This window comes from Limulus polyphemus, unplaced genomic scaffold, assembly GCF_000517525.1.
Source record: "Limulus polyphemus unplaced genomic scaffold, Limulus_polyphemus-2.1.2 Scaffold692, whole genome shotgun sequence".
NCBI classification, from domain to species: domain Eukaryota; kingdom Metazoa; phylum Arthropoda; class Merostomata; order Xiphosura; family Limulidae; genus Limulus; species Limulus polyphemus.
In genome coordinates this window covers 268,657-293,102 of record NW_013666302.1, presented here as the reverse complement: position 1 = coordinate 293,102, position 24,446 = coordinate 268,657, and the positions used below count along the sequence as shown (strand labels likewise).

Genomic DNA, 24,446 nt, shown 5'->3' with positions numbered 1-24,446 from the left:
AGCTTGCCAAGTTTTGTGAAGATACACTTATTACATATAAAATTATACTATATGTATTTTCATGGTTACTTGGTAGTAACATAGCAGTTGCAAGATTGGTCAAAATGACCAAATTCATACATGGAGAGTAAAGACAGTATGCTTTTCATAGTTCAGCATAAATATACCATGGTTAGTTATTGAAAATGGATCTGTTTTTTTGCAAATGACAATTATTAGAGTCGATAGTACGTCTCTACATTTTGATTTTATACATATAGAATAGAACATGGGAAAATTCTCATATTCTGCTTAATTTTCATTCAGACATGATTACATAAAATGTTTACTGTTTATAACTGCCCAAGACCATGCATCAGTGTGTTTTATAATATCCATCCTCAATTTTGATAAAAAGCAGTATATTCACCATATCTGAAATGATAAATCTTTCTAGATTTATTTATTGCAATCTTTACGGTATGATTTCAAAATGTTTGCCAACAGTAACAAACTACATTCTGGATGAAAAAGTATACAATATAGCTTAATTTTCTATCCAACTGTAGTTGAAATATTATTATAGAGTTTTTTAAATGGCACCCAATTTTTCTACTACATAATCCATTACACTCTCCACTAAGCATGAACTAATAAAATATCCTAAGTTTGTCTCATTAAAAATATGTAAAACATGAATCTGATTTACAATACAAAGCATATTCATCTTCTCTTCATATTAACTAACAAAATATATTCATATTCTGGTATTGTACAGGTTTATATGTAGAAGTGCAAATTATAATAATTCATACAAACTACTTAGACCTGAAATGTACACAAGTATACAAAATACGGATGACAATGTCAAATATTTTAGATTTAAAATACACATCAAAATGGATGAGCAAGTCATACATACACATCATAAAGGTTTGACTTACGTGTTAGGGTCATGCACAATGACTTGTTCATCATTTCCTGAAAAAATGACAATAATTTGGTACATTTTAGTAGATTATGAATAATAAATGATATTACTTTGATGAAAATATAAATTAAAAAACACCATTAAGAAATATTAAGACAAATGAAGATACTCATGTAAGCAATAAATGTCAACTGGCCATTTCATTAAGACCACAAACATGCATTTTTAGACATCTTTTTCATTTCAGCTCTATAAATACGGAGATTTAATTATATCATAGTTAGTCAATAAGATTACGAACAAGAACGAGGATCTAACTGACTTTCAAAGGGTCAAAATATATGTAGTTGGTTTGTCTGTAGCAAAAGCCTCATTATCAAATACCATACCTTTGTCCAACTACGGTATTTAGAGACAGCTGCCTTCAGAATCTACCAAAAATGGAATACACTTACTGTGGCTGCTAAACTCTGATAATTACCTGAGGAAAAAAAGACGACTAGATATGAATGTATAATGCAAAACACATCAGATTATGTACTAACTGATCAATTTCCTCAACAGTGGTCTGAATTCAACAATGTCTAATAGCACCATGACAGCTGCATGCAAAATTAACACTGATCCTATATGGTTCTAGACCAGTACTCATAGTATGAACCACCAGCTGTCCTAAGACAATTTGTTCAACAGAACATTACAACTGTTCACTCAAGAATGGCTTATGATAATATGTACTTCTTAAGCTTTATGTTGTATTAAGCACATACTGAGGCCAAACATGTTTAATCAATTACCTTTAACCCCAGATAGTACCAATTTATTACAGTGTAATCATGCTTAACAGTCAGTCTCTCTAACGAATCACATAAAACTTAACCCAGGAACCTGTAAAACTTGCTATTTTAGTAACTTGTCAGAAGCTCATAAAGTTTTAAGAGCTTATTAGTGAAAGTAAGAGTGTATAATAACAACTACACCGTATCTATTATATACAGTGCCAACAAGGCCTTTTGCTTCATATGAGGGCTCTTCAGACCAGCTGGATACATCAGACATAGTGTAGTTGTACTATATCTTACTTTCTCCTAGTATATATTTCTTATTTACAATATATTAAAAATTTCTCTTAAGTTCTGATTTTGGAACACACACTAAATCTGGTAGAGATCATGAGATAAATTCACCCTAAGGTATTACATTTGTGGTCTGCCAGTCCAGAAACTTATCTATTGTTTTGTGGGATAGTTGCAACGTGTCCTTCCTAGCCACATGGTTGGAGGATCCCATGGGGCTGTCATATAGAACAGAGGTAATTCTGTATCAAAGTGCCCTTTACTGCTTGGTCAGCTGCAAGAAAAGTGTGTTCTGTGATATGAAGTTTTGGCACTTTCAGAAAATATTCAAACTGAGCTTTGAAAAGAACATTTTGCCATTTTAACAGAGTCAAAACTTGTCATGGAAGTCCAGGCTATACCATCTCATTTCTATTTGAGCTGCAGTTAAACCCATTTCATTGATTTACATTCACTTCTGTTATTTTCTTTTTAGCTGCAGCATAGTGGCTCATAGAGTGGCCCAGAGTTTTTTTCAAGTACAAACTTTTAGCTCACAACTCCATCTTCTGACTCAACTGAGATGTAATTACAGCTGCAGCCAATGAGAATTCCCTAATTTTTATTTCTGTGCTTTGATAAACAAAGCTTTATTTTTACACTAACTTCAATACCATTGAATACAATTTATTTCACCTGCCACAAACTGCTGCACATTATTTCTACAGCTTACATCCTCTAAACAGTCTTGAATTTCCACAGATTACCTCGAATGAACAAATTTTGTGTCAGTGACCAGGATCTAGTTACTGCAGTAGTGGTAGCCGATTTGTATTTTAATCCCTTTCGAGTTACATTTATCTTCATTCTTGTGTTCTTAATAAGAAAGAATCCAAGATACGCCTGCCTCTGAATTCTGAAAAAGAGCTTGTATAGAGAGAAGGAGAGCAAATTGATGCAAAAATGAGAATAGGGGAGTTTAATTAGCTTGGAGGAGGCCACTGTTGAATGCTGAGCTCTCCCTGCACAAGATGGTCAGTTTAAGTTTTACTATCCATCTACATGCTGAGATGGCTAAACAACACCCTGGTCTATCAGGTATTGTTGGTAAAATTAGTCAATCTTGAGCAGATCAAAAAAAATTAATGAAGTAGGAGAGAATTCACCAAGAAGAAGTGGCCAAAAATGAAATGCGACTCTTACTTTCTGAGCCATCTAGTAAAAAACAAAACAAAATAATTTCTACCTTTGTGTATATTTGATATTCATATTAGCATATATATTGAAATGTTTGTGGCAGAAACATGTATGTGTATCATTTATAGGCATTCTAATCCGTTATTAAAATTCACAAGTTCAAAGTTAGTATATATATAATGCCTAGAACATCAACAGTCTACATGATTTGAGATAACTAGGGGTTCAAAAACATCTAAAAGCTGGAAGAGATTTGTGACCATTACTTTCTGAGATTAGAAAGCATCTTTCAGATATTTTGTTTAATCCACTCTATTTAGATTTAGTAAAATGGTGCACAGTGAGAGCTGGTAAATCTAGAACATCAGTGCAGTATGTAGTGGATCTGGAAAGAATAAGCCCATACATAGAAATTCATCATATAATGTGGTGAAAATGGAAAGACAGTGAGAGAGAGTGACATGGAATATTGTTCCTGTGTTCCATGACTAGAGCAGGAACTAACTGTGACAATTCAATGGAATGAAGTAGAGAATGACAGTACTTGTATATTGTTTTATCCTCTTGAAAATTTCTGATTTGCTGAATTCTTTACATTAATTTTCAGTTAGTAGTATTTGTCCAATAAACAGCAATATGGCATAGTGAATGATTTGACTTTTTGAGTCAGCCAATAAAGGCAGTTAGCATTCTCAATGTTCTCCATTGTGTTTAAATCTACTGGTAACAAAAATTAATAGGTTTGTATTCAAAGTGTTCTCTAATTCCAAGAGAATGAATAATGAAGACAAAATGCTTCTAAAATGAAGTAGAATTTTATTTCTGGTTACAGAATAGAGCCCAAACTTTGTTGTTTACTGTGGCTTTATTTCCTGTATAGAACAAAGTCTGCTCAGGAAAGCCAGTTTTGGCTGTTACAGTCATTTTTTCAGTGTACAGCATTGAGAAGGAAGTAAAGATCAGAGACATTATTTTCATTTCTTCTTCTGTGAAAGTTTGGAATTCAGAAGCATTCACAGATATAAATATTATTTTCTCATGCTGTTTGACAAAAGGTAGTTTAATTCAGTTCAATCCTCAGAATTTCCTTTTACAGCACACACGTATATGTGTCAAAGCACTTAACTCTCTTTATACAGGCTCATTCATTTTGACTTACCTTGTAACTAGCACGTAACCATGAAGCTATACATACTATAACCCTGAATGTAATAAGTTTCATGATAAAATTTAGCATGCTGTAAGTAAACATTACAAGCCTGTTGTACACAAAAAATCATATTTTTTAATAAAGTATTTTTACTAAAAATTTATCTGTGAACTTTCAAAGCCTTTACTGAGTCAGTCCGAGTGAAAAGTAATTTTCTTGCTAAGAATAAAAATACTTCTTTTAATCTTTAAGTTTCTTATTTCATTTACATAACTGCTAGAAACTTTTAAATGAATATCATACGTTTTTTTTGGTAGAATATTATATTTTATCTCTTATTTTCTATACCCTAGCACTAACTTTAGTGAAATATTGAAAAATATGAAATAAAATCAATGATAACTTTTTTCGCCAAGAATTACTGCAGATTGTAACAAACAATTACATTTATTTATCCTAACAGATAGTCTCTCTCATGAAATGTTTTATTTGAGTTTTTATGTACTTTTTGTTATTTAACCTAATAAGTGTTTAATTTATATATTTGTTACTTTTGTTAAAAAATACATAACAATCAATATAAAAATATATGTATATAAGAAGAAACTTTGCAATCCATTACAGTTGAAGCCTATTTCAGTAATTTACACTCAAAAGATAGCAAATTCTATTTATTATTATTATTATTATGGTTGTGTATATCATTAATTTATTATTTCCTTTTATTCTTTAGTTTATCTATGAATTGTTAGTTGCATTAAAACACTAACTTACCTTCTAGCTAATCATTTATATTTTGAGTAAATATATATGCATGGTGAAACTGACACCAGCTTCCCTAACAGTGACGTACAGATACTACTTATATTAATGTAGCAGAAGATTATGTAAACTTAAAAACACATGAGGTTTACTCTCATGACCTACTCGGTGAATAAATACCCTGCCTGAAGTTTCACTAACAGAGAAAGTCACGAGATAGATAACGTATGACACAGTTAGTTACTGATTATCACTCGATACTGTTATTAATATTGGAAGATATTTTTGGAATACTGTTTCCTGTAATTAGGTTTTTCCTTCTGGTTCTTTTTCCTGATTCCACTATTTGAAATAATATTGATATTTATGATATATTGTTTATTACAATTAGTGTCAAGTCTTGGCCAGGCATGTGTTTATTTGTTTTTTGTTGTTGAACCCTTATTGCAGTCAGCAGTCGGGAAATTAGAGAAGGGATCAAAAAAGGAAGTTTGAATCCTGTGAACGTTAAACCCTCCACTAACTATTTAACAACAACTAAAACAAATCTGCCACAACTAACTCTAAAAATTAATGGTGTGAAAGTAGTAAGTCATATAGATTTGGAGTCACATTATTCAGTACTAAATGAAAATATATGGCAACAAATCAAAAGAAGTAATCCAACATTTGAACTAAAATCTTGGAATAAAGATAACTAATATCTTGCAGATGGAAGGATGAACTGTCAACTGTTAGGATATTTTGAAGCAAAACTATTAGTAACAAATAGCACTGTGGGCCAATGTTTTCATGTCATCAAAGATTTGGCTGTATCTTATCTTATTGGATTAAACTTCATTCAGCAAAATGAAGCAACTCTTAACTTCTTCACAAATGTTCTTGAATTAAATGTGCCATCTGTTAGACATGACTCTGAGACTGAAAAGATACTGACTGAAAAAGTACAATGTTCACATTTATAGAGTAAAGACCGTGTACAATAAAAGCAACATGTGTTGATATATGCTGATATTTTTAACAATAAACCTGGCCTCACAGACTTGTCTGAATATACTATTGTAACCACTAATGACAAGCCAGTGTTTAGTAAACATTATCGTTATTCTCATACTAAATTACAAGTGCTACATGATCAAGTGGATGAAATGCTTCGTGATGGGTTAGTTGGACCTTCCATTTCTTCTTGAGCTTTTCCAGTAATTATTGTCAAGTAGAAGACTAAAATGATTTTAGGTTTTGTGTGGACTACAGGAAGTTAAATCAAGTCTCAGAATCTGACTGCTATCCATTGCTTCATAAGCAATATTTTGAATGCTTGGTCAGGAGCAACCTGTATCAGTACGTTAGACTTATCCAGTGGATATTAGCAAATACCTGTTAAGATGAAGAATCGACATAAGTAACTTCATAACTGATAATGAACTTTATCAATTTAAAGTGATGCCTTTTGGTCTTGAAAAATGCACCTGCCACCTTCCAAAGACTTATGGATAAGGCTTTAGCAGGAGCAACTGAATGTTCCAATGCTTATATTGATGATATTATAGTGTTTTCGCCCAAATTTGAACAACACTTGAAAGACTGTTACAGAGCATACTTATTCCTTAGCACCAATCTTTTCATACTGTGTTGGTTTTCAACAAAATTATTGTCTTTTCAAATATTTTAGAACACAAAAACATATCAGGCACTAGAAGAGATTGTCCTAAAACTACTATAATTTAACTTTTCTAACTAAGCTACAAACAGGTTAAAAGAATTCTTTTAGCTGCTCGAAACACAAAAACATTATCACAAACAATGAAACTGAAGCAAAATGTCTACTTATGATTGGCAAAAGGAATTAGTTGTACAAGAAATCTTGTAAAGAAAAGGCTGCATTTTCTATTTGTTATAAATAATTCAAAAAGTAACTTCTGAGAGAATTATACACATTTCTTTTAAGACAGAATGACATGGGAGGAGTATGTCATGTGGGCTTAACACTTTTGTTTATATCTCAATAAAGCAAGATTGGAGGTTCTAAACTTATATTCTGGTTTGACAATATCTATAGTACATGTTTTTAATTAGTGGGACACTCAAAAAATCATATCAGGATAGAAAGAAAACCTAAAATTGGTAATTCAGAGCACAGAAACTTAACATGGAACAGAGAAGTAATGACTGAGAACTTATTTAAATATTTCCTTTTTTTTAATTAAGAAATGAAAGTTAGATAATTTAAAATTTTGAATTATAAACTACATTTTGATGCCAAACTCATTAGTGTTGAAGTTTTCCTAGTAAAATTTAGAAGATACTATAAAAAAATTGCTAATCCATATTTCAGAAAGAAGATTTGCAGTCTCTTACAGTCAAGTATCAAAACACCCATGATAAACACACTCCAGTCATTTATATTGCAAAGTTCTGAGTACAACTGGTTACCATGATTGTGATTAACAAGACTATTTTACTTGATGTCATGCTGGTAAAGTTTTGCAATACCCAGGCTAAGTATCAGGAAATGGGGCTAGCAAGACTGCAGCTTCAATTCATTTGATTGGTTGCCAAGAGCACTGCACCAGCAGGCTAGCCTTACACCATCTGGCCTCTACTGTGCAGCTTAGTTGAAAGCATGGGGAGAGAAACTGTGGCAATTTAGTTGCTCAATGGAGGTATACACCAGTTTCCACCCAAATGAGCATCTCTTAAATTTCATCAGTTAGTTGAAAATATTAAGATGAGTTTTTATATTTGAAAAGAAAACATTATACACAAGATTTATGTTTGAATAATAGAATATATGCATATTTATTAACATCTAATACATGAAATAAATAATTATGATACAATTACAGTTAATTTTACAGAATAATAATAACAATGTTGTTGGTAGCAGTTCCAAATCTGCTAGTAAAGAAAGGCTTAATTAGCAACCATTTGCTTGTGTCTTCAAAAGTTAAGATCAAAGCCTGTTAAATGGATATACATATACTTCACAGATGTGTGAAATAGGTAAAAATACTCAAATTATCTTAAGCGAACAAAGAAAACTAGATTTTAGTGTCCTGTTTTTACAATATTTTCAATTTACATTGCACTACTTCATCAAAACTTCAAAATTTTCAATAAATCAATAAGCTCAGACACTTGTTTCTTTTTTAAAATTGTTCACTGCTATACTGTTCAAGTAGAAATTTCACAATACATGTAAGAATTATTTGCCCAACTGTTAGTTTAAAATACTATACAGTGTTCAATATGCTATATAAAACAATTTTGAAATTGCAAATCAGCAAGTCATGTAATAAGCACATCTGGTATAACTACCTTTCAACATTGCTTGGTGTTTTGTAGCAGGATACCACCAAATACTGATTGCTTTTGGGCAAGGTATGCTAGAGCCCTTTTTTGTACAGTCAGATCATAAAGAAGCGTTCAGGTTCGGGATTTAGAATTTTCAAGATGGAGATATCTCTTGTTATATTTATTGGAAAGCAAAGGAATGTGGGTCAAATTAGGATCATCCAGAAAGAGACCTACAGCAATATGTTCTCTAGATGTCATACGTAAAGCATGGTATCTTGCAACAGATGAGAATCCACTAAATACAAAGGTCAGTGGCAAAGGCCATCATGCAACATAATCTTCCTTTGAAAAACAACACAATTCACAAATACACAAGTTGCTTCCGTGATGTACATGTTCAACCATCACATACCTCAAGCAGTTGGAAAACGAAGTGGATATTCATACAATTTTACAACACAACATAGTGGTTAAGTTCTTCGATGCAGCACTTATGCATTTCTGTGCTACAAGACTTAAAATGGGTGCTGGGATACTGCTATCTTCATATTTGAGACGTATCACAGAAAGCCTACATGTAGGAGTGGTGTTCTACGGACATGACAGCCTTATGACAGAGGCTTTTGTAATGGAAACAATGCTACAGATCTCTTGTCAAGATGCCTGGTTATCCGACAGATCATAACCATAGGTGGTTACAAGGACTGTAATGATGTGGTGAGGCTCCAAAATTATTTGAACTGTTCATAAATTCTGTATTTTCTTATCTAAGAAAATCATTAATTTAACAACACTGCAAGAAGTTTCTTAGATTCCATTTTGAATTTCTATGATTTAAAACTATAAAATGTAAAGAAACTTGGAACTCCTACAATTTTTCATCACTGCTTAATGAAAGACAAGTTCTCAGTACCTTTTCTTTATTTCTGCACTTAGTTAAGATTGGATCATGTTCCTTACTATTTCTCCTACCCATGAAGGAACAATTTTTCAGCTCATTGGTCAATAAGCAGAAGAAAACTATTATATAAAAGCTGTAAGAAGGTTAATATTTTCTTAAATTGAAAAAGTATTTGGAATAATACCTATCTCAACTCACACTTATAGCTATTACTCGACTGCCCATCTAATCATTGGTCTTATTTTTTCTTGCTTGCTCCAATCTTTTATACTCTACTCAATTGCCCTTGGTGACATTTATCTCCACCTACATCAATGTGCCCTCTATCCTGGTACTGTATATAAGCACTTCATTCAGATAATGTTATCACTTTTTCGAGAGTGACTCAATCCAAGTCTCTAAAATTAGATCTTAGTGAAGAGGAAGGGAAAGACTACAGCTAGAATCCCACATTGATACGTTGGTGGGGTCAGTGAGGGTATTATCCATACAGAAAGTGTCTGCACAGATCATGGGTGTGTCAATAGAAGATTGCACCCTAGTGGGGGAACTGCACTATATGCAGAACAGGTATGCTCTTCACCTGGAACTTAATTCATGTACTGTGGATGAAATTTTACATGATCTATCATCACTATAGGCCAGGACCCAACTACATAGCTGAGATTCCACTACTCGGGGTTGGAATTAAAGGGCCATGGTCCCTATATCCCACATTGGTGGCTAGAACAATTGGACTGCAAATTATATATAGATATACTTAAGAGTGGATCCCAACCTTTAGCCATAGAGTGATGCATTCCCAGCCACCTGAATCACGACTAGAAAGTAAGCAACAATGAAGTTGACAAACCTTCTTCTTAACTCAAAGAAGTCCGAAAGGCAACACCCCAGGCTCGGAATGACTGGATCATGTATGCGTAACTCAACCTGACGAAACAGAACTCAATCAGTCTGGAATTTTGAACAATCATCCTCACTCCCCAACTGTGTGGGCAAGATAAATTCCACTTGGAATTAATGGAGAGGACGTGGAACAACTGTGCTCCACCAAGGACTTCAGATGGGACCACTCTGCATTCGGAATTACAAAAATACACAGTGGACCCTCTTCCATGAATAATGTACTGAACCAATACTGATCAAAAAGAAGGGCCATGCTCAACCCAACCAGATAGCTGAGCATCAAATCTGAACTGGTATTATGTGTAGGCTGGTGTCACTCCTACTAACATCTGGGAAAAAACATCCAGTGACCAGGGTAGGAGAGCCCCCAACTTTGTTCTCTTCTCCAAGAGTGGAGAAATTCACTCGAACACTCTGGAGGAAAAGCCTCTGTCCACCACCCCAGTGACTGTAAACCAGTTGTGATAAGGGCTCCCTAGCTCCACTAGTAGAATCCTGAGGAACAGTACTCTGGAAACAATGCAATAGGAGAACCAAGTTCCCTAAATGTCTAAAAGCAAACCGACCCAGATTTATTCAATCCAATGATTGGCAGGGGCGAGCAGGATCCCCTTACGTTTTACTTATGATAGTCCATGAATGGTGGTCCAGCATAGTACAGTAATATCACTTGGTCAGCTTCTAGGTGATCTTATGAAACACCTCATTTCTACAGAGCCTTTTTCAACCTGTATAAAGTATATTGAATTAGTGGTTGCTTGTGCAGAATTGGATTGATAAAACCACATCTGTCTGGGCAACACTCACCACAGAGTGGGATCCTGTGAAAACGAGTAAAGGGACCCTGAAAGGTAGCAATGAAAATACTCAATTCTCTGTATAATGTAGCAGAAATGATCAAGATAGCTACAGGGGGTAGGCCAAAACCCTCAGAAAAAGATACTGCCAAATTATGCAAATAATGTGAGATAAAAGTATTGGAAGAGGTCCACATACCAGTCTGCACACTGTCTTCCAGCAGGCAATTCAACTTGGCTGCTAAGGACATAGAAATGTGACAAATCTGACTAAACATGACTTGCAGAAAATATCTTGCCTTCAAAGAGAGCCCAGAAATAAAAGTCAGTGTCTAGCCTCACTAAAGGCATTAATGCAAGCAAAAAAACCTTCAAGAACCTCAGTGAACATGACCATGATTGAAATATGATCAGACATAGAACTGAGAAATAGTGATAAGATGAATCGGTGAAAAGGATTTATTCCCTTCCCTGTCTGACAGTGTCTTGCGTAAGAAGAACCGGTCTGAGGACATAGAAAAAATGAGAAAGTGGTCTGTGGACAAACAGCACAAGTCATTCTGACCAGTGATGTCTGTAGGTCAGCAGCCACGAAAAATAAATCTTCAGGTAAAGTGGGTACGTAGCATTTAAGAATCAGGTCACAAATAGGTGTTAAGAAAGTGATTGTAATGCAACCTTAATATACCTGTTAGATAACTGGAGTGGTCATTTGGGACCAAATAACCAAAGTGACTTGAGGAATCCAGAGAGTACTGGGGAGTCTAAGAATATTTAGTTGTGAAAATAAAACGGTAGTCAATAAGGCTGCCTTATATAGGGTGGTTGTGGAAAATGCGAAAACCCCTGCCAAAGAAACAGGTCAAAACATGAGTTATGGCTGGCATTTCTAATTGAAATGGGTTCAACCTCCTCTCATTACACCATTGCCAATATGAGTGTCATTTCCGATGATAGTCTTGAGATTAAGCAAAAACTGAGACAGATACATGGCAACCATATAAATTGAACCCCAATGCTGTGGGAAAGACTGCATAACCTCTATGCCTGAAGCATTAGCTTCTGGACAGCCGGGTGTACCATGTCAGATCATGGCCGTCTCCACAGATATGGCCTAAGAAGACGTGGAAAAGGTGGACACTTCCGTAAGATACCGCAGAAGCAGAAACCAGGGTGTAACTGCCAATCTGGTGCTATCAACAGGATCCGACAATGTGTTGGAACAAATCATATTTAGTACCCTGGGTAACATACAAATTAGAGAGAAGGCATAGAATTGTGATCCCATCCTGTCCTGACAAAATGCATCCATTGTCAAAGCCCAAAGGTGATGTATTGGAGACAAAATTGCCAGTAACTGGGTGATCCAATAAGAGGCCAACCCACCAATCAAAATTGCAAAATGAGAGCCAATCCAACAGAACCTTGCAATGCTGCATCTATTCTGTCAGGAGAATATCTTTGGATTAAGACAATTGACCTGCTACCACAGGCATCACCCGTGAAACATGGCAAACTAGTAGGGTGATATTATAGGAATGGTCCCAAAAGAAGGTGGTCCAAGATTCAAAAACATAGAGCCTTAGACCAAGTGCCTCCTCGATAAGAAATACAAGACAACACAATGGAATTGTCAGAGTGAAGCCTACCAGTTTTCCCCTTAATAAGCCCAGACCATGAAGCATTGCCTTTTGAAGAGTGAGGAGGACTAAAACATTGTGTGGAAAGCCTCTTCATCCATGCATAGACCCTGGAATTCCTGACTAGTTGGTATATGCACCCCCCATCCCTGGAGTCAAGCATTCATGAAGAGATCAAACTCTGGATGAGGTGGTAGAGGAATCCATATCTTAGAACGATCCCAACTTAACAACCCCTCGAGATCAAAAAATGATCCAGACTACAGAAACTAAGGAAGCTAGTGAATCGATGTTTATGATCCCTTGGTCACATAAAGACCATTAAAAGGATCTATTGTGCTCTTGTCCCAAAAGTATGAGAGTTTCGAGTGATGCCCACATTCCCAGAAGAGAACCATCTGTGCAGTGGTAGAAGGACAGGTAAGAGTCAGGCTTCCTATTCCATAACATTGAGCCGGATGGGAGTCAGCTAAGCCAGACTGAGACGAGATGAAAAATAAAAAATACCCAGACTGATGACATATTGAATTGGGGCAAGAATAGTTGTCTCAACCCTAAATAAATTAAAGTGTAAAAATACAGTGAGTTAAAACCAATATATGTCGATAAAAGATTTATATACAATTAAAAAGACCTATAGTGCATAGAAAATTAAAAATACAATCTAATCAGACAGTGTCACCATTACCAATGACACTGTCCAGCGTCAGGGGTAAACTTTTAGAAAAAATGTGTTTAAAATAATGCCACCGCTCACGATCGTAACGACAGCACGACAGTAAAATGTGGGCTATTGTGACTAGAGTGTCACAATGGCTACACATTGGTGAGTCAATACCTGATAAAAGAAAATGATGGGTTAAAAAACTGTGACCAACGAGTAGCCTTGCCAGGGCTACTTCCTCCTTCCGATCCTTACGGAAGCAAGATGGCCAAAGACCAACAGTAGGCTTGATCTGGAAAAGCTTGTTATGACATTGCTCACCCCAAGTCGACTGCCAACTGGCACGAAGCCGTGCCTTAAAGACAGGACCGCAGTCCATGTATGGGACAGGCATGGCCATGATGGCACCAGAGCAGACGGATTTAGCTGCGGTGTCAGCATGCTCGTTCCCGTGAATACCAACATGGCCAGGGATCCAGAAAAACTGGTTGGAAATAGAAGATAGAGAAAAGTGGGCCAATCGGTGTGGAATATCAACGAGAACTGGGTGAGAACTAACGTTAAGTGATTCCAGGGTCAGTAGAGAGCTAAGAGAATCAGTGTAAATAGTACAATTACTGTACTGCATAGCTTCTACATGATCCAGGGCAAGAGAAATAGCATACAACTCGGCAGTGAACACAGAAACTGTAGAGGGGATCCTTCAAGCAACTACCGAGCCACAGCAAACCATGACAGAACCTACCGAGTCACCCGATTTCGAACCATCCGTGTAAATAGGAAGAGAAGAAGGGCTCAAAAGATGCTCAACTGACCCATCATGTAACTGAGAAGCAAACCAGCATGAAGTACAATATTTATGGATGGAGAAAAAACTAAAAATTTGCTACCAAACATTTCAGTCATCAAATAAGGTGCAGGCTTAAAATCAACCAGGGAGAGGTCCAAAACATCATGCTGTCAATGAATCAACAGAAGAAAACACGTCACAGGCAGCTTACCCAAAATATAGAACCCCAGACCCCAGCACTGCAAGTCCACAAACTCATCACTATCCCACAGGGGGACTGAAAAGCCAACAGGCTAAAAGAAGATGCAGGAAAAAGCAAATCTAAATTCTCTCCAGAATGTTGAAGATCACCTTCAATTGCAGCCTTAGAGCTCCCTGGAGGAACACCACAAAACCAAATATATATCTCCATCTCACTACAAATAAGATCACTGACAGTCTCAACCGAGAGCGACTCCCCCCTACCAATTGTTGTGAGATGCTAGATATCAGAGGTGGGATATGAGAGACCTGATTTGCGTATGCACCAGAAATAATAATTCAGGAATTCAAACCATAAATTGGCTTGTCAATCAGAATTTATTTTTTTTAATTATAATTATTATTACAACAATCAACTAGATAACATGGATAACATTCACAGTACCTCCAAAAACTGTATTACTGAAAAATCCATTAGTGAAGCTTTGTAGAGAAAAAGTAATAACATTACTTGAATGAGGTGCTTATATACAGTACCAGGATAGAGGGCATATTGTTGTAGGTGGAGAGTATCGTGAGATACAAATTGCCAAGAGCAATTGAGTGGGGTACAAAAGACTGGAGCAAGCAAGAAAGAAGCAGAGCAATGCTTAGATGGGCAAAGGAAAAAAACCCTTTCAATTGAGTAATAGCTACAAGTGTAAGAAGAGGTAAATATGTTTTAGAATACACTTTTTTGTTTCAGTACAGTCAAAACAACAGCCATAAAAAAACAATATACAGCTAATTTCCCTGTCTTTATTAATGGTGTACCCTATCTTTTTTAAGTACTTTTTTTTCTACTTTTAGGTTTTAAACAACCAAATTATATGAGGCCTCCAATAATCCACTATGGAAAGAAATGATTATAACAGTATTATTTTAAAGCGTTCATTAAAATGTATAAAAACATTAAAATCTTTGTAAGTGTATGTAAACACAGCATATATTTATATATATTCACAGAAATCTTACTTCATTATCTTCATTTTTGGAAGATGGTTACATTATTTGGCTTTACTATTCATTACACTCAATATAATGGACTTCCAAGTATATTGACAAAGTTAATGATGCTGCCAATCTATCAGTTGATTCAGTGCAGAAATAACTGGCTTAAAGATATATGGGTGTAATTTTTTGATGCAAAGTTCCATAAACAACACACTAAACAATGTTTGCATACAGCTGTGTGTATATATAACAATACAACATCTACAACTGTCTTATGTACATCTCTGTGGACTTACCTGCAGAAAAAAGTTTGGAGTGCTTAGAGTCAAACCCCAGACAAAATATGTTACTGGTATGTTCCGCATTCATACTTTGCGGCTTACTTTCACCTGCCATTACTTTTTCTACATTCCAGAGTAGAACTCTTTTATCATCTCCACCTAGAAAATCATATTTCCAGATAAAATGGTAAATTATATGTAAAGACGTATATTCACATACATGTCATAATATATAATAAATATTATATTTAAATAAAGGCTATGCTGCTTAACAATAACATCTGATGTCACAAAATACATAAAACACAAATAACTTAATAACCATATCATTCTGCTCAAAATATTGTAAAGATTATGCAATAACAGCTAACACTTAACATACTGCTGACCAAATATAAAAAATTCAAACTTTTGACTAATGAATGCAATGTTTTAAGGGTGACTTTTCATAAGAACAGCACAATTGGGGAAATGGCATGCTTGGATTTTCTTCATACCTTGCAAAACTGACAAGTATGACCCAATATAGAAAAATATGAACACCTCTTTTTTTTTTTTTTGAATTAACCCTTTCCTTTTCTTAATTGGTCACCACCCAATTTTTTGAGGTTTTTTAGAATATTTTCAAACTTGTGATTTTGGGATAAAATACATTCTATAAACAACAATAATGACAAAGTACCTTCTATATTACCTTTAAAAAAATTATCTTAGTTTATTAGGGATGGCCAAACATTTGGTAAGTACATCCCATAAAATTAATTGCTCATTTGGCAAATACAGCTGTTGTCTGCATCTCACCAACAGAGAAAGAGTTATGAGATAATGATGAATATTTTTTCTATGGGGTCCTGATCATGTATTTTTGAGGTTGGTCAACATTGTTCAGGCCTTCTCCATGCCCATAAGCAACATTTTTGTGTGAAAAAATGAATACTTCTCAATGGAATGTCTGTATTAAATCAGTGCAAGTATCTCAATAAAAGTATGTTTAAAGTACATATGTTCCATGTACTGCAACAGTTGTTTTCGACTTCCCAACAGTACCCTTATAAATAATACATAAGCATGAACTACTTATAATCATGCCTGAAGTTTTAAATTATCTGGTTATTACACTTACAATATTCTACATCAAAACTAGGAGAAAAATAAAACCTAAGAACGTTATATTTAGTGTTTGTAAGGTTTATAACCAATGTCACTAAGTAATGTTAATTCTAATCAACAAAAAAATCAGTAGGTTTAGTAGTCCTATGAAAATTTATAGGGTAAAAACCCAGAGAACAATATTAAGTATATTTTCAGCTTATTACAGGTTTTATGTTGCTTATACGATATATTTTTATGTATTACAGTTTAGGATTAAAAAGCATCTTAACCTTTAATTGCTGTGCCTGAAAATATCTATCACATTAAACAAATGGAAGCTCAAAAAAGTTTTGAAAAAAACCCAAAACAAAGAATAATCAATTTGTTATTCTAGTCAATTAATGAACCTAACCACTAATTTACCAATCTATCCACTCAATAATTATGTTTTGCTAAAACTAAGCTATTACACAGTAAAATAATATATATAAAAAACTGTAGATAAATTAGCTCTAAAATCCCCTAATAAATAACATATATACTGTTAATTACTAATAACAGTACTGAAGTTACAATGTACATCACTTTTCTAGTCACACACTTAATTGTTAATTCAAATAATTTATTAATGTATTCAATTCTCAACAGCTACCAATTAATGACAGGATGAAGTGATTTTTACCTTACAATGAAAACATTCTTTAGACACTGTCAACATTATTTCCACCCTATGGTATTTTTACTGTACCATACAGTAACAATAATAATCTTCATATGGGTGAATAGGCCAGTGTCATTAAAAGAAAACTAATAACATCTCAAGAAATTGTACCTTTCCATACAAAAAAAACAAAAAAAAACAGGAAACACATGGAAAACAAATACATGATAATTTTGGTCACTTCATAAAAGGCTAGTACTTACTTGGAAGTCTATTAGAAATAAAAACTTGAAATGTAACATTGATGTTTTTAAAACAATTCTAGAATTGTTCAGAACTACTGAAATATTTTTTTATTGTTACAAATGCTGAAGAACACATTATTTTCCTTTTCTATACTGAGCTCTGGGGCACTGTGGATAGTAAGTGGAAAATATGCATGCCTATCTACATACAAGTGACCCTGAATTTTTACTGAAAAGTTCCAAGACTTCACTCAATGAAAAGAAAAAACTAACATAAACACATTCACCTTTTTACTTTGCTAATGCTACTGCTAATTCTTTATTTCAATATCATATCTAATACAAAGTAGTAAAGTAGCTGCCAATGGCATCTTAGTCCATAGGATACATAGCTGATCCTGGCTATCCAGTTGATAGACTAAAGATCCACTGCTGACTATGAAAGTGAATACTCACATATAAGCCTAAGTATACAGATTTGGGATTTTTTGTAGTTTCTTCAGACATTCCTTTCATTCCTGAAAATGCTTTCACTTTAAGTTATACTTGTTTGAATGCTACAGAAATTTAATCTGTACTGACAGCAGTATATAAAGCAATCTTATTCCATTTTACCGTACTATTTAAAAGTACTATATAGTGACTAGCACTCTAAAAAACATATTAATGTAGACCTTTATAAAATTTTTATATTCACAATGCAAAGTTCATTCTGAATTTCCTATTCATATGATACAAATAACATTTTAAAAACAGTGTCAGCTAGCTAATCTATCCTGCATTTTATACTAAATAGCCACCAATGCTTGTATAACCTAGCAACTGAATAATCAGTCAAACCTTAACTAAAATAATTACTGTAAACTTTAATAATACTAAAACAAATGTATCTTTTCCAAAAAAATATCATAGTCTACAAGCATCTCTAATTTCAAAACCATTTCATCAGTTACTTTTAACACATCAGAGATTTTGAGTCTTAGAAATCCAGAAGATGTTTTCATAAAAACCTATACAGGCAGTAAGACTAGAGAACACAAGTTTAAAATATAAAAAACTCAGACATGACTTAAAGAGTCTAGTTATGTTACTGTTATGATCTGTTTAAGAAATAGCTTGCCTTAAGTTCAAGTGGGGTAGAAGCTTCAACGTTGAAGTATTAGATATGTGTTTTTTTTTATATGTTGTTTGTAAACATACTCAAGCTACATATGCACACACACAATACGTATTATTTTCCTATAGGTATTTTGCACATGGCTTACTAAAGTAATAAAAATACCTATAGTTTTTACTCAAAGTAATGACTGAGCTTGTTAAGCTGAAATGAAAATACTAAAATGTTGCAACAAGTTTTTTTTTTTTAATGAAGTTTCTTATAAAAAAGAGCCTTTCTCCTGAATGGTAAACAGTGCACTTCTGTTTGCAGGCCCAGTAATAGTGTAGGCAAACTATAGTCAGTAACAACTTATGTGCCAGTTGTGTCACTGTGGCACTGGGATTAATATATTGCAGTCATTTTAAAATTAGTACAGGATGGTTATGTATAAATACTACTAATAATACCACCTTTTCATCTATTCTTACAGTACAATTCATGTCAACCTAGATAATGAATGTAAATTACAATAAAAGAATAATGAGCACAATTACCTTAAGTTAACACGAGTTTAACCTTTCAACTTAAAATTCAAGTGAACACTGCCTATCACATTACTGTACCAATACAACTGTAAACAGATTACAGTTTTGTAAACTTGGTATCATACCCACAGCCTTGTATAGAGACAGACCAAGAATGGAGCTGGGAATTCTTTCTACAATTTAAATTTTTAATACTTATCTACCTTAATATTTAGACTATGCAGCCTGAGTAATTTATATAAATAATACACTTGCATTCATTTGTCAGGAACTTTTTTCATAAATTTATTGTTCAGTGTAGTTTGTGGCTAGTTCCTAATAATAATACTTGTAATAGTAATACACCCTTTTACGTTCCTGGCTTTGCAAATTACAATTTACACTTTTACAAAGTTTTAGTTTTACATGAGTCAGAAATTTAGATGCATTTAGCTATTTTAGGTAAATCTAAATCACAAAAAAAAATTATAAAAGTAAAAGCTTTAAAAACTAAAGAGCTTTAAAATTAATTATGGGTAATGTCTAGTCTTGTCATATATTAATTAACTTTTATTACGATACAACTGAATCGTAGAAATTAGAATAGTGATTAACGTCAGTGTCACTCACCAGACGCTAGCCATTCACCATCGTGAGAGAATTCAATTGCATTTACACAACCATAATGAGCAAAGAGATCTTTTCTGTAGAGATTTTTAGCTTGGTTAAAACGGTGCCGAAGAGCTGGAAAAGGAATAGCTGAAAGAGAAGAACCATTGCCAGTATACTGTCTTTGGGTTATATAAGTGAACAAACACTCATCCTTCGCCATCTTATGTCAGACTCAAATATCATACAACCCAAGCCTACACACTCCCATAGTCATTATTCTGGAACACAAGTCAGCAAATTAACGATCACAACGCCTTCAGTGGCATAAAGCGGAAGCTTGAAGGTCATGATAAACAAGATTATGTGCATATATATATACATATAATAAAATTGATTAATATGTATGTTTTCCAAAATAAAACACTGAAGCTTTACAGCCACAGAAATACAAAAGCACGAACACCATTCGAACTGTTAGCTGCATTATATAGAACCACAAAAATATATAAAGTAACTATAATTTCAAAGATATAAACTGATAGCCATTAACAACTATCATGAACGTTCCGTTTAGTCATTTTAGTACTGGAATTAATACATGACAGTCATTTTAGAATTGGCTCATGACGGTCGCGTGTACATGCGACTAATAATATAGCCTTTCCCCTATACTTGCAATACAATCCACATCAACGCAGATAATCAATGTGAATTAAAATACAGGGATACTGCACATGATTTCAAGTTTAGCTAAGGTTAACTATATCTACCACGTTACTGCACCACTATCACTGTAATTTTGTTAACTATTATTAATATCAGAACCTCTTTTTTATCTTCTTTTGTCGTTTGTAATGGCCAAATGCGGCCCAGTGGTTAAAATGCCGTGCTGTGGAGCTGAGATTCAGGGGTTCGCGTTCAACAAATGTGGGGGGGGGCACCACGCACCTTAGAGCTATGGGTGCGTTATAAAAGGGACAGTCAAACCCCACTATCTACAGTATTAGTGTCAGTGTTAATGATGGGTAGCGTTCACTAGCTCAAGATTTGTATCTATTGCTGCTGTAATTACCAATAGATATAATTGATTTATCTTCTTTTTATTTGTCCCCCTGTGGGCTATTAGTAAGTTTACGGACTTACAATGTTAAAATCCGGGGTTCTATTCCTCGCGGTGAACACAGTAGATAGCTCAATGTAGCTTTGTTTTAAAACAAACTTTTTTATTTAGAAAAACTGAAAAATATTTTTAGGTATTATAAAATTCAGTTAGTTGTGGATCTGCTTGAAACTATGTAAAATGAATAATATAACATTTAAATGTGATAATCTAAAAGTCTATTTGGCTCAATGACATTATTCGAGGCAGTATTTGCAATTGAAAAAAAAACAGTTATTAAATTTGAAATAAAACAAAAATTAAAATTCGCAAAGCACTTAAATAACAACTTGAATATACTTATACTTTATTAAAAGTAAGTTAATAAACTAGATTATATCTGTGGTATCTTGAGGATTTCGGTAAAGCAGAAAATCTGGTCCTGCAGAAAGAGGAGGTTCACGGATGAGATACGGCCCGTACATTTACGCAAAGAACCACTAGAATCCGGGTTTCGATACCCGTGGTGGGCAGAGCACAGATGGTCCATTGTGTAGCTTTGTGCTTAATTACAAACAAACAAGCAAACACAAAGAACCAATCTGATACTTTACAAACAAAAAACGGAGTTTTAGTGATCGTGTACGTAGGTGTGTATTAAAACCAAAATGCACGTGATTAGTAACAGTGACGAAGAATTTATTAAATAATAGGCTCGCGTTAGTGCATGTGCTCTGCCCTCTAACTTAGGCTAGTAAAATTAAAGAATCACAAACAGAGAGTGTCCCCTAGTTAAAATGTAACACACAATAAGTTAACGCTCATCTCAGCTTTACTAACTAATAAAAAGAATAATAAATCACACTATAAACAAAAACCTGTACTCCACTATATGAAGCAACCTATACACTATTGGCTCACTGATAAATAAAACAAATAATGTACTTAAATACTTAACTATATTACAGGTGAAAGCTAAATGGCGTCTGCACAAATGAAATTGAAAGTTAACCTGAAGAGTTCTTGGAAAGCAAAAACTACATAAAAACATGCCAACCTGTTAGTGGAAAACCAAAGTGAGAACTTTAAGAGTTCTCATGTAGAAGTGAAAATTCAGAATCTCTGCGTGAAAATCAAGTGAAAGTCAGCTCAATTCCATTTAAATCTACGGAAATTCTACGTAAATCTTGTACAAAACTGCGTGATTTTCTAGATGAATTCCTAGGTGAAAATCTGTATAAATTCTAGGAAAATTCTGCTGAACTTTTGTGGAAATTCTTGGTAAATCATGGACAAATTCTGCTCTCTCATCTCCCAACACTGTTTTAAATATGACAAGAAACCAGTGAGTTTCTGACACAGTAAAACAGTGATTGGTGCCTGATAGATTAGTTGGCCAACGGGCTGCGAAGATAACAGGATAGTCCACCTACAACTACTGCCCGATTCGCCGACAAGAATAGCTCAGCGTGCTGATTAAAATGCACATTGTTATTGTTCTAAGAAAATCAGAGAATAATGTGCTTAATATCCATTTGTCCCAATTAGCCATAGGAATGTTATGTTCCAAATTTAGGAATTATAGTGAAAAAGAAAATAAATCTAGCGAACTTGACTTTAAACTAAAAGAAGTGAAGAACGTGTGGTACAACCTGGTACTACATATCCATTTACTTAGCTAGATACATACACAAAACAACAAGAGTATTCTAAAATGCAGAAAAAAGAACATGTTGAAAAATTAAGTCAGCTAAGAAGATATAAAAGATAGCGAATTTTTGTTAATTATTCTGATGATGTAACTTTTAATCTGTAAATTGTGTTTTAAGTAGCATATTTTGTTTATTTCTGTTTAAGTGCAAGGCTACACAACGGGCTATCTGCGCTGTGCCTGCCGCGGGTATCAAAGTCTGATTGCTCGCGTTATAAGCCTTCCAGCTTACCGCTAAGCAATTGGGGACGTGGTTTGTGTCTTAAAATTTGCCATTCCATTAAAAAGACTTAAATTTGAAGATTGTTTACTGAGTTTCGAACAGTTGTTTCAACACTTGTATAAAGAAATAAAAATCTAATCGGGCAGCGATGAATCTTTCACAGCATAATAATTCAAGTCATTTATATTTATTTCACTTTTGGAAGTAAACCCACATATACGTAAGTAAGGAGGAATTTCACGCCACACAAAAATTTAAATTAAATGTTTCTTTCAAATATTCGAATACATCTACTTAAGTGTGCTAGCCGTCTCTAATTCTGAATATTTAATTATACTTCACGGAATGAAACTAATCAACAGCACCAACCGCCAATTTGGGGGATACTCTACTTGGATTGAAGGTATGCCTACCACTCTTACAACGCACCCACAACTCTCAAAGTGCGGAGAGTGATTTTACGGCAACAGATTGACAGTCCAGCAAGCTTATCACTAGACCCTACACACACACAAGTAAAATGAAAATATAGTAACAACAAAACTAGATAATGCAAAGAGTCTAGTCATTCTAAATACAACTGTCTATACTGATAAAGTTATAGACATTCTAAATAATGAAACTAAATGAAGATGTAAATTACAAAAGTACTTACTAAAATACAGTAGAAACATACTGAAAGATGAATATCATAAAATAGGATCATCAGATTCTCTCTCTGATATCATGTACGGGGTTCTTAAGGTGCATGAGAATGGTCGCGTCCGGATAGACCAACTTTGTCTAATATAAACATATAAACACAAAACGCAAACTTGTCGAGTTGTTAGTTATGTTTCTAGGTCTGATTTGTTTTGAATTTCGTACTAAGCTACACGAGGGCAATTTGAACTAGCCGTCCCTAATTTAGCAGTGATATACTAGAGAGAAGGCAGCTAATCAATACCATCCCCCCGCCAACTCTTGGGCTTCTGTTTTACCAACGAATATTGGGATTGACCAACACATTATAATGCCCTCACGGCTGATTGGGAGACGAGCGCTCTAACACCAGGACATATGTTTCTGGGTCCATTACTGGTAACGAATACACTGGAAATGATAATTTTGTTCTTCTTAAGAAACAGAATATCTGAATTTTGATAATAAGGTCTACTGTCTTTGTTTTGATACTAACATTTCACTATATGAGGCTATAAATGTATGCTCACAGCTTTTATATCAAAATATAAATAACTAGCTGAGTTACACGGCGTTGCACGGTGAAAATTTAGATTTGAAATGTATAGATCAGTATTTTTTGAGCAAATTATTCAGTAAGTAGACTAAAGCTGTGATGCGAGAAATAAAAAAGCATTTAATCAAACAAATCTTTATATGAAATTAGATCGTGTTTAAGCTTGTCTTGTTCTTTGAGCCTGAAGACGTACACCATGTTGCTCCTCTGTTTCTTGTTCTCTGTAAGTTATTTGTCTTAATTTTTGTGCTTGAAGTCTGGTTTGACGTTGTTCATAAGTTTCTTGTTATCTATATCCAGCTTGCCTTGATGATTCTGACTGAACACTGGCTTTGTGCTGTTCAACAGTTTCTTGCTGTCTTTGAGTAGCCTGCCTTTCAGCTTGTGCTTGAAGTCTAA

General features: G+C 34.2%; 1 protein-coding gene across 2 annotated transcripts in view; it reads right to left on the bottom strand.

The window, feature by feature from the left end:
* Positions 1-20,039, bottom strand: part of LOC106460008 (DDB1- and CUL4-associated factor 5-like) — a 50,555-nt gene extending 30,516 nt beyond the window's left edge. For both annotated transcript variants that reach the window (XM_022386599.1, XM_013919688.2), the window contains exons 1-3: positions 19,796-20,039; positions 15,560-15,703; positions 924-960 (exon numbers count right to left, since the gene is read on the bottom strand). In XM_022386599.1, the coding sequence (XP_022242307.1) occupies positions 924-960; positions 15,560-15,703; positions 19,796-19,997 (383 nt within the window). In that variant the 5' untranslated portion in view covers positions 19,998-20,039. The remainder of the gene's footprint in view (positions 1-923; positions 961-15,559; positions 15,704-19,795) is intronic.
* Between the last annotated feature and the right edge of the window lie 4,407 nt (positions 20,040-24,446).